Raw genomic sequence first — 14,630 nt, 5'->3', positions numbered from 1 at the left:
TTTGAGACTGCTGGTGGGGAAGCAGGAGGAGCGAGCCACGAGGCATGCCACCCATCCAATCAAGAGTCCCAAAGAGCACATCAGAGGGGTCAATCAGATGCTTTTGGGTTACCCAATCTGTTTGGTTGACACCAAACAGCCACGAAGCCTGCCGAACTGGTGTGAACTGGGTTTTTGAACTGATCGGAGGCCATTGTGGTTGGATTAGAAACCGCCTCCAGGAGCGAGATTCTAATCCACCACTATCCCTGTGGCTGCATTTGGGGAAGGGAGGAATGCAGCAAAGGTCTCTAACTTTGGTGTATTTCAACTTTCAGCAAGCACAGGAATTGGGGAATGGGGATGGCTTAGAAGCCACTTGGGCCGGGGTTGGATTTTTAGCTGATATTTTATTTTATTAGGGTTTTATTGGGGTTTTTAAATGTTGTAACCCACCACAAGCCTTGTGGGAGTGGTGGGATATATATCTAATAAATAAATAAATAAAGCCAGCATCTAGCTAAACAGAGATTGGGTTTTCAACACATCCCCGCTCCACAAAAGTGTTGTATTTAAGGAAAGCTGAAACATGGGAGCATTGGAGCTCTGATGCATGTTCGGCAGGCGTTCCTATTGTGAGAACATACACGTGACAAGCCTGTTGTGCTGTATGGTTAGAGTGAAGAGACTTGTTGAATACCGTCGAATGAATTAACAACCTATCAATTGGACTATCAAAAATTCAGGACCCTGTTTGTGACTGGCGAACTGGTCATAAGCCAAACCAGCATCCCAAGAAGAGATGGACAAGGGAAGATATTCTTCCCTCCTCCTGCCCATCTACGGCTGCCACAGCCACTACAGGAAAGAAACTCCAGAAGGGGAAAGGAGGGGAGGGCAAGATAGGGAAAGAGAATTCTCCTTTTATTTGTATTTCAGTCAGAGCCAGAAAAGAACTCAAGGTCCGTTTGCTCCGGGTCACCCTGGAGCATGGCAAATTCAAGGATATCTTTAGAAACAATGTGCCTTCTCTACGCTTGGCCCCAATATACTTATGAACTCCCCCTCCTGATGTCGTTCAGTTTTACAGAATCAACAAATGCCTTTTTGGGACATGCCTTGTAAGACTATTGTATATACCGCCCCAGAATATGAGCGAACAGCAAAGGATGCAGTTATCTTGCTGGTGATACATGGTCCAGATCTGGTTAGGGCTTAGATAGGGACCTTCTGGATTAGATGGGGACCTTCTGGGGAGCCTTGTGTCCCACCATAAGGTTCACAATGCAGGGAAGCAGACTGCGCCTCTTTCAAAATGCTGCCAGCCACCCATAGGATGGTCAGCCTCTAGGTGGATCCCCAGGAATTAGAGTTCTTCTCCAAGCAACAGAGTTCAGCTCCCCTGGAGAACAGAGCAGATTGGGATGGTGGATTCTATTAAATTAAACTCTACTGCAGTCCTCTACCTCCCGAAACTCCTCCATCGCCAGGCTTCACTCCTAAAAGTTCCAGGTATTTCCCAAATTGGAGATGGTAACTGACCACCCATTACTTCTTTGTGAAGCCCCGTCGGCTAGCAATAGGCTGTTTAGGAAGTCAGAGTGCTGAACTTCACTGGCTTCTAGGAACAATGCTGGCTGGTATAGACTAGCTTGAATATGACCCATTAGGACCCATATGCATCTAATTCCCCCAGAGGTCAATTGTTCACCACCCAAGCCTTGACTTGTGGTTGGGGAGGTACTCAACAGACTCCTTGGGCTGTAGCTTTCTTGCTGTTGGTGGGTTCAAGGGGTTGTTGCCATTGTTGAAGGTCCTTTTCATCATCAGAGACATCATATCACTGTAGACAGCCATATCAGCAGGCTGCCAAACTCCAGGTGTAGTTGGTGGTATCCTGGAATTACAACTGGCCTCCAGCTGACAGAGATCAGTTCCTCTGGAGAAAATGGCTGCTTTGGACATTGATCTGTATGAAATTATACCCTGCCGTGGTCTCTCCCTTTCCCATATCCCACCCTCCACGAATTTTACCCCCCAAATCTACAGAAATTTCTCAACCCAGCGCTGACAACCTTAATCATTGTATCCAATGGACTTGAAAGTCCCACTGAGTCATGACCAACTTTATTATGGATCAAAGGATCTCATCCATCAAGGAGCCAATGAGATTCTTAAATGGGAGAATGGGAGACTTTATTCTGAGAAATCTGGGTCCTTCAGCTTGGCCCAGGAACTGCACAGCTTTACTTAGGGTTCTAAGTAAATTGGGGATGGGAGCAGAGTAGAAGCTGCTTGCTGCTGTTAGAGAGGCTTGGGTGAGTGAGGGATACCCAGGTGCTCTGTGAACACTGCCCCACTGCGCTCCGAGTCATAGAACTGGCACTGCAATCGAGGCAGGCTACTTCCTAGTTCTAGCTACATGATAAAGAACAGAATGAAGAAGTGGTTGCATTTCCAGTAGGTGTGAAGGCAGACTTTGGTGGAACCTGATAAATGCTGATTTTATTAATTTAGGCAGAATGTGGGTGACCGGGCAGGAAGGAAGGGATGTGCCAGGGTTTGCCTGTTGTAGCTCTTCCTTGCATACCCAGGGAATTGCTGATAACCACTGTGGGATGGTAGATGAATTTCCTCCAGGCCAGGCTGGATTCTGGAGATTTTCGATGGAGGGACACTTGGGCATGAAATTGGGGTCCCTGTTGGTAGGCAGGTAGTTGTGAGTTCCTGCATTGTGCGGGGGGTTGGACTAGATGACCCTGGAGGCCCCTTCCAACTCTATGATTGTAATCCAGGGGGACTTTTGCTCGGATCGCAAGCCAACTTCCACCAGATGGTCTATTTATGTCCTATAAGAAATAGAACTTTCCCCCCATGAGATTGCGGAGTGCTGAGTCGTGGGGCAGGGCCCCATGCATAAGTTTGTACTGGGTCTAAAGAAGATCAGGTCAAGTGGGTTGTCATGTTGGTCTGAAGGAGCTGAACAAAGTCTGAATCCACTGGGACCTTGAAGACCAACAAAGTTTTATTCAAGGTACAAGCTCTTATGTTCAAGCACACTTTGCCCAATTTATTACTTGAATAAAACATCATTATTCTTCAAGGTGCCACTGGACTCAAACTGTTCTCGGTCTAAAGCAGGGGCTGTCACCCTCCAGATGTCCATGGACTACAATTCCCATGAGCCCCTGCCAGTGAATGCTGGCAGGGGCACATGGGAATTGTAGTCCATGGACATCTGGAGGGCCGCAGTTTGACTACCCCTGATCTAAAGAAATCAGAACTTACCTTTGGGGCCTGAAGGTGGTCTAATCGCTTTACTACACACCACCAGTAAGTATCTTGTGTGGTGTGAAGTGCCATCAAATTGCAGCAGACTTATGGCCACCCCAGCCAGGGGCTTTCAGGGAGGCAAGTGAGAAGCCGAGGTGGTCTACCCTGGCCTTCCTCTGCAGAGATTTCCTTGTTGGTCTTCCATCCATGTATCGAGCCTGCTTAGCTTTCGAGTTCTGATGAGGCTGGGCTATACTATGCCACCTTTCCTCACAACCATTGTTTTAGCCCTTGAATTTGTTTGGGACTTTAGGTTGGGGAATCCACTTTATGCGATTCCCCAACTGGCACTTTAAAATGGAGGACGTAGTGAGCAGTTTGCTGCCTGGATGCTGGATGTTGGTGACATCATGCGGAGCGGAATATAACAACTACCCAAGGTAAGCATTTCACTATATTTAACGGGTGCGGAATTGCCCTCAAAATGATACAGTGTGCGTTTGAGTACATGGAAATTGCAATCCCAGCCTCAATACAATTTCTGGATTTCTTGGGTTTTGACCTTGTGACATCCGGGCATATTTGAATCTCTCCCCGTTTGTGTGTTTGTGTGTGTGTGTGTTTTACTGTAGAAATACATTACCACCCTTACCCAGCCCAAATACATTACCACCCTTACCCAAACTCCAAAGAAGAAAGACAAGTAGGCGGAAAGGATTTTTTTCTTCTTTTTTTTGGCACAAAGGGGAAAATAGATTCCCTTCTGCTTTTAATAACTCAAAACAAACAGAAGTCAGAATGCATCGACTCAACATTGATCCACAAAAAGGTTGATGGACAAAAACCCAGGCCCCCCTCCATTCCCCCTCATACCACCCACCGGAAACAATGAAAGGTAGAAAGGAAAACAGCTGAAGGAGTAAACAAAACGTACGGATGTTCATTTCCTTATCAAATGTCACATTTGTCAGTTCATCCATGCTCACTGGCTTTGACTTTAAATCACTTTCAAAACTAAGACCCTGCAATGAAGTTGGACACTTTTTCCCTCTTCCAGTCTTGATGCAAAACTGCGGCTCTTGATTTGTGTGTTTCTTTTTCTCTTTTTTTTTTGTCATATACAGATATAGAGAGATAAAAAAACTACTTTGATCAACACTGAGAGGTTACACTCCTGGTCGTTGTGAATTATATTCGGAAGTCCAATCATGCAGAACTACAGGCGGGTGCAACTCAGGTCTCATTATAGGGTAGGCATGGCAAAGTGAACAGTTTGGGAGGGTAGGGGCGGGGCTGCGAGGCGGATTTGGAAATCCTGGTACTGTTTGTTGCAAAACATATTACTGGCCTTAAGTCCCACTTACTTCAATTTACTAAATATACATAATTCGTTATATACACACAGAATCCTCTCGGCCGTCCCTCTCCGAGCTGATCGCCGACGGAGGAAACGGCCGGAAGGATCCCACGCAGGCGTAGGGGTGGCTTTCAGGGAAACGACAGAGAGAGCGGCGGATCGTTGTAGGTTAATTACAAAACGAGAGGGAGAGAAGCGACACCGATATTTACATCCGGCGTAATCTGGCCCAGTCAGAGAAATGCACAGCCCTGGATTTCGGATGAGGACATGGACTTTGCGAGACGCACCGCCAAGAATCCCAGAGCTATGCCACATCTGATCAATTCGTTTTCCTAGGGTTATGCTTGGTAACCCCAAAAGACAGAGGAGTTCCCCTGAAACTAGTATTAAGAAGCTCCTTTGTACCAAGAATCCGTGTGTGAGAGACTGACAGTAATTCTGTAGGATCTGAAGCCAAGATCTCTGCATCGGCTAACTGAGCTCTTGTGCAGAGGACTAACTGGGCTGAGAGCTGAATGGGATGGGGGGATATATAAATCTTGTGTTAACTCTATGACTCCCGCCTTGCCAGATGGAGGCCTATAGCAGGGGTGGCCAGACTGTGGCTCGCCAGATGTCCACAATTCCCATAAGCCCCTGCCAGCATGTGCTTTCATTTGGGAATTCATTTCTACTTCCTCCTGCTATCACAACTGGTCCCCAGACAACAGAGATCATTTCCCCTGGAGAAAAGGGCTGCTTCACAGGGTGGACCCTCCTGAAATCACCTCCCTTCCTCCCCCCCAGAGCTCCTCCCCAAAAACCTCCAGGTATTTCCCACCCAGGGCTGGCAACCCTAGGTTTAACTGGGACCATAAAAACCCAACTGATGACGGATAGGGCCTTCATCAGCTGGGCTTTTATGGTTCTAACCCTAGCTTTAAGACTGTTTTTTAGAGAATATGCTTTACCCAGAAGTTTTACAAGATGGTTACCACTGGGCAACATGGAGGGCATCTTGGCAAGCTTCCTGAAGCTATTTCCAAAAGGAAGAAATGTACCTGCTTGGGGTGGGTGTGCAGGTATATTTCAAAACATTGCTGGGGAGGCCACTGGCTTGTGTTTACTGGAACCCTTCCTTCTTGGCATCTTGCTCATCCCCGTGCAAAGCACTTTGCACCCACAGAATAAGTTAATAATGAAAGAAGGGTCGACGCTGTTCTAAGACCAAACGATTTCTGCTTCTGGCATGCAGCCAAATCTTAGCTATGTGCTCGTGAGGTCCTTTAGGGCAAGGGTAGTCAACCTGTGGTCCTCCAGATGTCCATGGACTACAATTCCCATGAGCCCCTGCCAGCATTTGCTGGCTGGGGCTCATAGGAACTGTAGTCCATGGACATCTGGAGGACCACAGGTTGACTACCCCTGCTTTCGGGAAATAGAGAGGACTCCACAGTAAAGCAGCTAACAGCTGGACCCTCACCTTTCCCAGTGAAATGGACCAAGAATGAAAACACGAACAATGAAGATCATGAGATGCGTCATAAAAACAAGACCTGACAATTTGTGAGAATACAGCCATCCCTTCCAGCTTGTCAGGAAACATGACACCGTCCCACCTTCCACCCCCACAAGTTTCTCACAAAGCTCCTGGAATAATTCCCCAAGGGGCACGTTTCCCTAGAGGGATGGACCAGAACCAATGGGATGAAATTAATGAAAAGAAATTCCGTCTAAACCTCCGGAAGAAGTTCCTGACAGTTAGAGTGGTTTCTCAGTGGAACAGGATTCCTCGGGAGGTGGTGGGTTCTCCATCTTTGGAGATTTTTAGGCAGAGGCTGGAGAGCCATCTGACAGAGAGGCTGATTCTGTGAAGGCTCAAGGGGGTGGCAGGTGACAATGGATGAGCGATAGGGCTGTGAGTGTCCTGCATAGTGCAGGGGGTTGGACTAGACGACCCAGAAGGTCCCTTCCAACTCGATGATTCTATGAGTCTAATTCAGCTCTACCGTATTTCTGTCCCCTCAAAGCCATCCTTTGAGATTCAAACCAGCTCAACCCACAGCCTGCTGGAAAGGCAGAGTTCTACAGAGGGCTACTTCCGATGTAGAAAGACAAATCCAGATTGTGTTGAGCGGACCACTAAGACGGGAATGCACCTAGCAAAGTTAAGGGCTTGCAAAATATAAAAACATACAACCAAGCAACATTACATGACAAAGCCAATATGCTTTTCAAAACTATTCAAACCTAATTCTTCTCTGTAAAAACGAAAAAGCACTTCCTTGATCTCCCCCCACCCCTAAAGATGCACAACCAGGAGGGCCAAGCCCAGAAGGCCTTCATGTTGTAGGAAAAAGGAATGTCGGCAAGCACAGGTTCGAACGCCGCACCAGGGGAGCAAAAGCTCAGACTCAAAGTCGCCACTTTAACTAGCTAAAGACAGTAGGGCGCTTTGACTTGTTCACCTCCTGTGTTCTTTTTACTAGTTATTTCTCACAAAGTGTAGGTGAAGCAGGAGGGTGCTGTCAGAAGGAAACCACTTCCGAATGCAGAGGGCGGGTCACAAGGGAAGGCCAATTCCGCATGGAGGCAGCTGCGCCGGGCTGCCACCCGTGTAATGCTCCACAACTTTCTGTTACACCACGGGGGACACAAAGCAGCAGCAGCAGATCAGTTCTGCTGCACACACAAGGGTGTGTGTGTGTGTGTGTGTGTGTTGTATTTTGCAGGAAGGTGGGATTGCATGCAAAATAAAAATAAATGCCCCAGTCCGCAGCAAAGCACTGCAAAGTCAACTAGGGCGTTTTTTGCCCCCTCTGGGCCAACGTAGGACAGGGAGGAGCCCGGCCTGGAAGGCCCGACTCTTCCCGGTACACATGGGCCTGCCATGGGACAGGCCCTGTTGGCTGCTGCAGTGGGCTAAGGCAGGGGTAGTCAACCTGTGGTCCTCCAGATGTCCATGGACAACAATTCCCATGAGCCCCTGCCAGCAAACGCTGGCAGGGGCTCATGGGAATTGTAGTCCATGGACATCTGGAGGACCACAGGTTGACTACCCCTGGGCTAAGGGAACTTGGGAGAATCCGTGTTCCTCTAGCCTGGGAAAACCCATCTTGAAGAACAGAATCCTGTCCTTTGTCTTAACTTCCAGGTGGGACCTGGAGATCTTCCAGTATGACAGCTGAACTCCAAATGACAGAGGTCTATCCCCCCTGGAGAAAGTGGCTGCTTTGGAGGGTGGTGAGCCCCTCTCTTCTCTCCAAACCGTGTCCTCTCCACATTTTGCTCCCCGTATCTCCAAGAATTTCCCAACCTGGATCCAGCAACCCTACTGGACTATGCAAGGGTAACCAGAACCCAAACTCAAATGCAAATGAAACCAGAAAGAAAATGTCCTGGCTGAGGAAGGGATGTGGGTTGCATAGCCTTCAACACCGGAGAAATTTGAGGCAAATCCAGATCATTGTGCTTAGGCAGAAGTCAAATCCCCTGAGACATTTTGAGGGAAGAAAAAAGAAAGTAAACAGGAGAAACCCCATCTCTTTGAGGGCAGAGGAGTCGGCCATCCCCAGAAGCTTGCTTCTTGCTGATGGGCGCGCCATCTTGCCTGCCTGCTGGGAGCAAAGAATGGAGCTGTCCCAGGTGGTCCATGGAGAAATCAAGTATCAGGGCACCTTCTGAAGCTGCCACCCATCAAAGCTGGGTTCCTTCCTCTAATGCCTGCTAATGTGTTTCTTGGCCCCCATTTCCTTCTTCCCCAAAGCAAAGGGATGCAGGAATATGAGGTGCTTCAGGAGAGCCCAGGAAGGCATAACTTTTTGTCACTGGGGACCCACCTTTGTACCCGCTGGCCACCATCATCCCAGGATCCTTAGCTTGGAACTACCTGATGTATTGTGATTGGCCCCAGCTCCCACTTTGCTGTGGCTCCAAAAACTTGTTCTCAAAATCCTAAAAGCATAGATTCTACAGGCTTGGGGTTCCCTGGCCTTAGGGGCAGACATTCACATGACCTGCATGAAGTTCAGAGGGAGCAAATGTCTCACTCAGATATGTCAGCACTTTCCACTTTTCAGGGCTTATCCTTTCTGGCATGATCTTCAAGAGTGCTGAGTCGGGTTGTCCCCTGTTAACCTGGTGAATCTTCGGTCTGCTTGCCACATCCAAGGGCCTTATTGCTGAGATATCATCATAATTATATGATCTCTGATCGCACTATTTTGATAATTAAACATGGAGCCAAAATACAACACAAAATACAATCCATGCAGGACCTGGTGGAGTATAAAGGCTCGTATTGTCCTGCATCTCAGTTGTTGTTGTTTTTAAATTAGATTTATTTCCTGCCTCTCCCTTTTGGCTCGAGGTGGGTCACAATAGGCTCAATCCCATTAAAATCCCCATTAAAAACATTTTAAAAAATACCAACATGGCGGCAGAAAAGAAAAGAATCCCATCTCTCTCGCTCCCTCCCCCCCTTTCAATTCTCCGAGTGGGCTCGGCCAGAAAAGAACCTTCTGAAGGACTCTCCTCAACCAGCAATCCAGGTGTGCATGCATAACCATTCTTCCGTGTGCTTTTACAATGTGCATTATGGCTGGAAGCCCATTCCCACCCAAACGGTACCATTCTATCTAAGCCCTTTTATATAGGTTTGGATGCATTTCTGTATACGGTCAGGTGTACATCCAGGTCCCAGCTGTTACACTGGACTGTTCTGGAACTAAACCTGGATCACAGGTGCATATTTTGAAAACAGACCTTGGCTTGTCCCACACATTCATCAAAACGGACAAAGAATGCACAAATCTAATTCTCCAAATGTTTGTTATGGACAAAGCCCTAGATCCAGGAAAAAAGCCACGCGCACTCTTTTTGTCACTACCAGAGTACATAAGATGGCTGGCCATGGACTGACATTGTCTTTTAAGTGTGTGTGTCCTTTATCCACTTATTTGGGATCAGGGCTTATTGAATTCATCTGGATTTACTCCCAAGTAAGTATGCACAAGGCAAACCTAACAACACCCATCTGTGCCAGCTAACCTGCAGCAATGAGCTCCATGCATCTTTTGTCCGGGATTCCTGCCAATCAGCCTCATTGGAGATTTGGTGCTTTGAGCTGTTTCACTGTCTCCGAACCGGTTAACCGATTTACACGCCACTGTTTAGGTTCCAGCATGCCTGCCTTTTGTCATGTGACCCCCCCCCCCTCCAGCCCAACATTTTGAAGCAGGTCTTCATCAGCAACCCAATCCCCCTTTGTATCATCTTAGATCGTCCCGCTCTTTTCTGCACTCGCCTCCTTGAGATGGGTCGACCACAACCCTGCCCAGAAGTCCAATTCCCAAGAACATTTCACTGGGAATGCGCTCCACTGAATGCAACCGGGCTTCTCTTCGGAGCAGACCTCCTTAGGACTGCTCCCTAATTGTAGGCTGACTTGCAGACTTGTTTGCAGCCTGATTCCTCACATGACATTTTTCCTGTTCACTGACAAAGGCAGCTTTGGCTCTTGAAATCTTGGTGAAAAGGACCCTCTGGTCTCAGCTGACTTACGGCGACCCCAAAGGGGTTTCAAGGCAAGAGACGTTCAGAGGTGGCTTTGCCGCTGCCTGCCTCCGTGTCATGACCTTGCTGCTCCTTGGAGGTCTCCCATCCAAATACTAACCAAGGCCGACCCTGCTCAGCTTTCAAGATCTGACGAGGTCAGGCTAGTCTCGCCTTGAAATCTTGTATCTCGACAATCTTGTAGGTCCCTAAGACGCTCCTGGACTCAAACCTAGCTCTTTTAGGGAAAACCAACACGGCTACCCTCTGGAGCTCCCTTTTCGGCATGAGCTCCTCCCCTCTCCTTGGTGCTCTTCCCAACTGTGACCCAAGGCAGCTTCCCTGAGTGGTTACAGCCATCGTACAGCCCCATCAGCAGAAGAGTGTGGTCAGGGTTGCTGAGGCCTTTCCCTCTGCCTTTACACGTCAGGGCAACTGCTGCTCTCTGTTACCCATTGCCTGCCCTTCCAAGCTGCTTGGGGATGGATTTCAACACCCGAAGTCATTTGCTGTCCTCTGCAAACCCGGAGGCTTCATTACTGTGTGCGCTTTGAGGCTTCTGATACTAATGAACAAGCACATCTTTACTAATCAGCTGCCGTTCCAGGAGCTTCCCACTGATCTGTCAGCACCAGAACTGTGGACAGATTAAATTGCTTTTTAATTGCCCGTAACAGTGGGGGGGGGGGGAGGAGACAAAGTTAGCAAATGCCATTTTATTGCTTAGATCACCACTTTGCGGTGGGCGCCTTTCTGTGCCCCCGACGCACTGTGGCGTCCCTTTCAATAGTTCCATTCTCGCACCCCGGCTTTTAATTCGGGCGGAGAAGGTGACAGTACCACATGCCGGCAATGCTGTTTCATGGCTTTCAGCGAGGGAGTACGGCAACAATCGGTCAGGCCCTGGCGCTCTGGAACATCCGTATCTATGGAGGTTCATGAGGTTCCTGCAAAATGCACTGTGAGCACAACTGTGGCATGGCGACGGCAGCGCTGGGTAGATTGTCCCGATATTGCTAAATTTGTTTTGGCGGTAGAAACCGATTGCTTATTGCTGTCATACGTACTGCACGGACTACGGTTTCCTTTTTGTAAAAAAATCAAACAAAAAAAATCTCTTCGAAGGAGACTCTACCGACCAACTTCTGTATTTAGCATTTCGCAAATGAAAAGAAAACTGTACGGTGGAAACTGTTTTGTGGGGATTGGAGGATATTTCTCCCCCGGAACATTCCAGACTCAGAAAAAGAGTTGGTTTTTATACCCCGCTTGTCACTATCCAAAGAAGGCTCAAAGCGGTTTACAATCCCCTTCTCTTCCTCTGTCCACAACAGACACCCTGTGAGGTAGGTGAAGGCGGGAGAGCTCCAACAGGACCGCTCTCTGAGAACAGCCCTAACAGGACTGTGACTAGCCCAAGAGCACCCAGCTGGCAGCATATGGAGGAGTCGGAAATCAAACCCGGCTTCCCAGATTAGAAGCTGCCACAACACCACGCTGGCTCTCGGGAATTGGCCACATCTCACCACAGGATTACTTATGCTTCCCGACCATTGCGGTTTCAGTAGCTTTCTGCAGGGGTCAGGCTGTGGCAAATCTACTTTATTTGTCTGGATTGGAAAGACCACTAGCGGTTGCATTTTTTAAAAAAAGGAATTGGTTCAGAATCACTTTTTCCAGTTGGATTAGAAATTGCAGGTTTCAAGGGAAAGCGAATGAGTCCTTGTCAGCTTGGGGAGGCTGAATCACGTGGCCAAACACAAATGCAAAGAGTGGGTTCCTCTCCATCATCTGAAGGGGATAATCTAACCTGATTCCTCCTGGACCATTTTCACGGTGGGGAACTGCATGATAGATCTGGTGTTCTAAAAACCTCAGGCTGCAAGCCACGTGTGCCTCCAAGGGGAGAGGTCTTGGTAGCCAATTCTGTTACGCTCGAAGCAGAAGCTGCTGGATGCCTCCCCATCTGGTGTGGAAGGATTTCATTGACCATGTTGACAGCCAGCAAAGCACAAGGAGAAAGAACAGCACCAGAAATTATCCAGAAATCCAGGTAATTATTCTCGCTGCTTTCTGTCACAGGTTATAGCCTCGTGTGGCCAAATGGAACCGATGCCGATCCATCTCAAAGATGGGGCCCTTGGATTTATTCCCATTCTACCTTGTTATTTGGGCCACCCCTTTAGCTGCGGGTCAGGGAGGCTCTGGGTTCCAGTGGTTTATCTCCAGTGAAGGGGCCGTGGTGAAGAAAGCAGACAGCTCCAAAGCGATTGCTGCTCTCTAAGGAGCGGTCCCTCCACGGGAATTTATTCCCATCTATTCTTTAAAAGTGGCTTATTGCCGTAATGTCCTAGGCGGATGGTTGCCCGGTCATTCTTCCACTGCTGCACCTCACAACTGGGTGTGAAGTAAATATGCACCACAAGCCGCCAACGTATACTCTTAACCTTTCTCCTCATTGCTGCAAGAGGGCTGCTCTACAGCCCCAGAGACCTGGACAGAGTGAGAAATTGACAGCCCTGTTGCTCTAAGAAGGTCCCCACTGCTCCACTTAAGAGCTTCCAATTGGTGGGTTGAGAAAGCCACTCATCCTGGCCAGGATGCTTAAGAGAAAGGAAGGGGAGGGGCAAAAGGTATCTGAGGTAGGGGCTGTTCACCTCCCTGCAATTTGGTTCTAGGGAAGAGTGCAGGCTTTGCACAAGAGCTTGGTTTCCAGCATCTCTAGCTAAAGGATCTCAGGTGGAAGACGTTGGAACCTAAGAAAGCTGCTGCCAGTCAGAACAGACAGTGCAGGGCTAGAGATGTGAAGTGGCCTCATATGTTTAGACTTGTCCAGAGTTCATCTATGCCCTCAGCCTCAGGATTAGGCAAGCTCTCCCTGCCCTGTGCTCCAGGAGGAAGGAAGAAGCCTCAAAAGAGCTTTCCTCCTCCATGGAGCTTCCATTCATGCTTAAAGGATCTCACCTCCTCAGCAAGGATCTCTGCAAGATGCCTATCCTACACTGACAGTACCATCCTGTGCACTGATCCTATGCATGATTGAGTGGAGCAACTCTGCACAGGATAGAACCGTCAGATTATCAAATAGCCTCAGCTACTTCATCTTAACTACCCTGGGTGACCTAGTTGGTCACTCTTTGCCCATGAGCATTTTTGTTAACACCCAAACTCTACCAAATGTTCACAAGCCACTGTTTTCAAGTTTGCTTTGTAGACCGTCAGGTTTCCTATCAAGAGGAACCTTGGAAATTCTCCCCATTTTCTCCCCAATGCTGATCTTGACCATCTCCCACAACCAACTATTCCTCCACGTCAACATGTGTGTATGTGTTTAAATATCCATCAAAAAACTATATCCAACAACAGAAGTATCCACTTCTAAAGCAACTGCTAAATTTCCTGGTTGACCCACCAGCCTCTTTGACGGTTCCAAACAAACTGGAGTGAAAAAGAAGAGACAAACAGAATACTACGCTTGGGAACTTTACCTCCAAGTTGGGTGTGAATTTTTCCATTGGTTTCTATATGCCCAAAGCTAATTTAAATTAAGCACTGAAACAACTACGACAGACTGTACACTGAGAATTATATTACAGATGGAATTTACATACCCAAAAAAGGGGGGTAGGTTCTCTGCGGCAAGCTGAATGTGCACGTAAACCCTTCCGCTCTCTCGTGATGTGTACACACAGGGCTGTGTATACTTGCAAGTGCATAATTGTGTGTATGTACACCAAGCTACATGTGCAGTTCTCTGTCGACCCGGCCCAGGCGGAAACAGAGAGAAGTTATATAGGCACACATGTAATCACATCGAGGGATGGTAACTGCCCACCTTGTCATGCCAACGTGAGAAAAGGACAGTTGCAGATTGCTGGTTTTGCAGCCATTGATTTTGCAATTTTATGAAAAAAAGGCTTCTTTTAATTGCTTTTTTTTTTGTTCGTTTGTTTTTTTGCACTAAGCATCATTGGAAGAAGACCAAAAAGCAGAGCAACTAGAAGTTAAATATTCACTTGAGCTTAGCTGCATTACATAACTCGTTTAGGAGAAGCAGGCTGAAAGGGTTTTGTTTAAACCTTGGATAGATTTCTCTCTCTCTCTCTCTCTCTCTTTTAAAAATTTCTCTTCCTTGCCATCATCAAAACTCTTTTTTTTTAAATAATCACAATGATTCTTTTGTTTTTCTTTCCCTCCCCTAAATTACATCATCTCCTGAAGAACGTCGGGTTTCGCAGGCAGGCGGCTAGTCACCTGCAACAACCGAGGGGTCCTGCAGAAGCTTCCAAACTGCTGTCAGTGTCCGATGCCAGGGTCTGGTCCGTGGACATGGAGGAAATGTCATTGACTGATGAGGACGGAGGGAGGCTGTCGCTGCTGTTCACTGCTGCACCTGTGCTAAGAAAACGAACACCGACGTGATTCAACCTGAAAGCGGGAGATGGCGTAGGAGAAAACAGGGAGATCGCTTGCCCCTCCCTCGACC

The 14,630-nt window shown here is 47.9% G+C and overlaps 1 protein-coding gene across 6 annotated transcripts in view; it reads right to left on the bottom strand.

Moving 5' to 3' along the window:
* Positions 1-3,967: 3,967 nt before the first annotated feature.
* Positions 3,968-14,630, bottom strand: part of MAPK10 (mitogen-activated protein kinase 10) — a 216,222-nt gene continuing 205,559 nt past the window's right edge. For 5 of the 6 annotated variants that reach the window (XM_077300996.1, XM_077301000.1, XM_077300999.1 and 2 more), the window contains exons 14-15: positions 6,015-14,537; positions 3,968-5,897 (exon numbers count right to left, since the gene is read on the bottom strand). In XM_077300996.1, coding sequence (XP_077157111.1) covers positions 14,395-14,537 — 143 coding nt within the window. In that variant the 3' untranslated portion in view covers positions 3,968-5,897; positions 6,015-14,394. The remainder of the gene's footprint in view (positions 5,898-6,014; positions 14,538-14,630) is intronic. The other variant, XM_077300995.1, reaches the window with a different exon arrangement.

The sequence above is a fragment of the Paroedura picta genome, chromosome 10 (assembly GCF_049243985.1).
Source record: "Paroedura picta isolate Pp20150507F chromosome 10, Ppicta_v3.0, whole genome shotgun sequence".
In the NCBI taxonomy this organism is placed as follows: Eukaryota; Metazoa; Chordata; class Lepidosauria; order Squamata; family Gekkonidae; genus Paroedura; species Paroedura picta.
The sequence above is the reverse complement of the archived record's forward strand: the minus strand, read 5'-3'. Positions and strand labels throughout refer to the sequence as shown.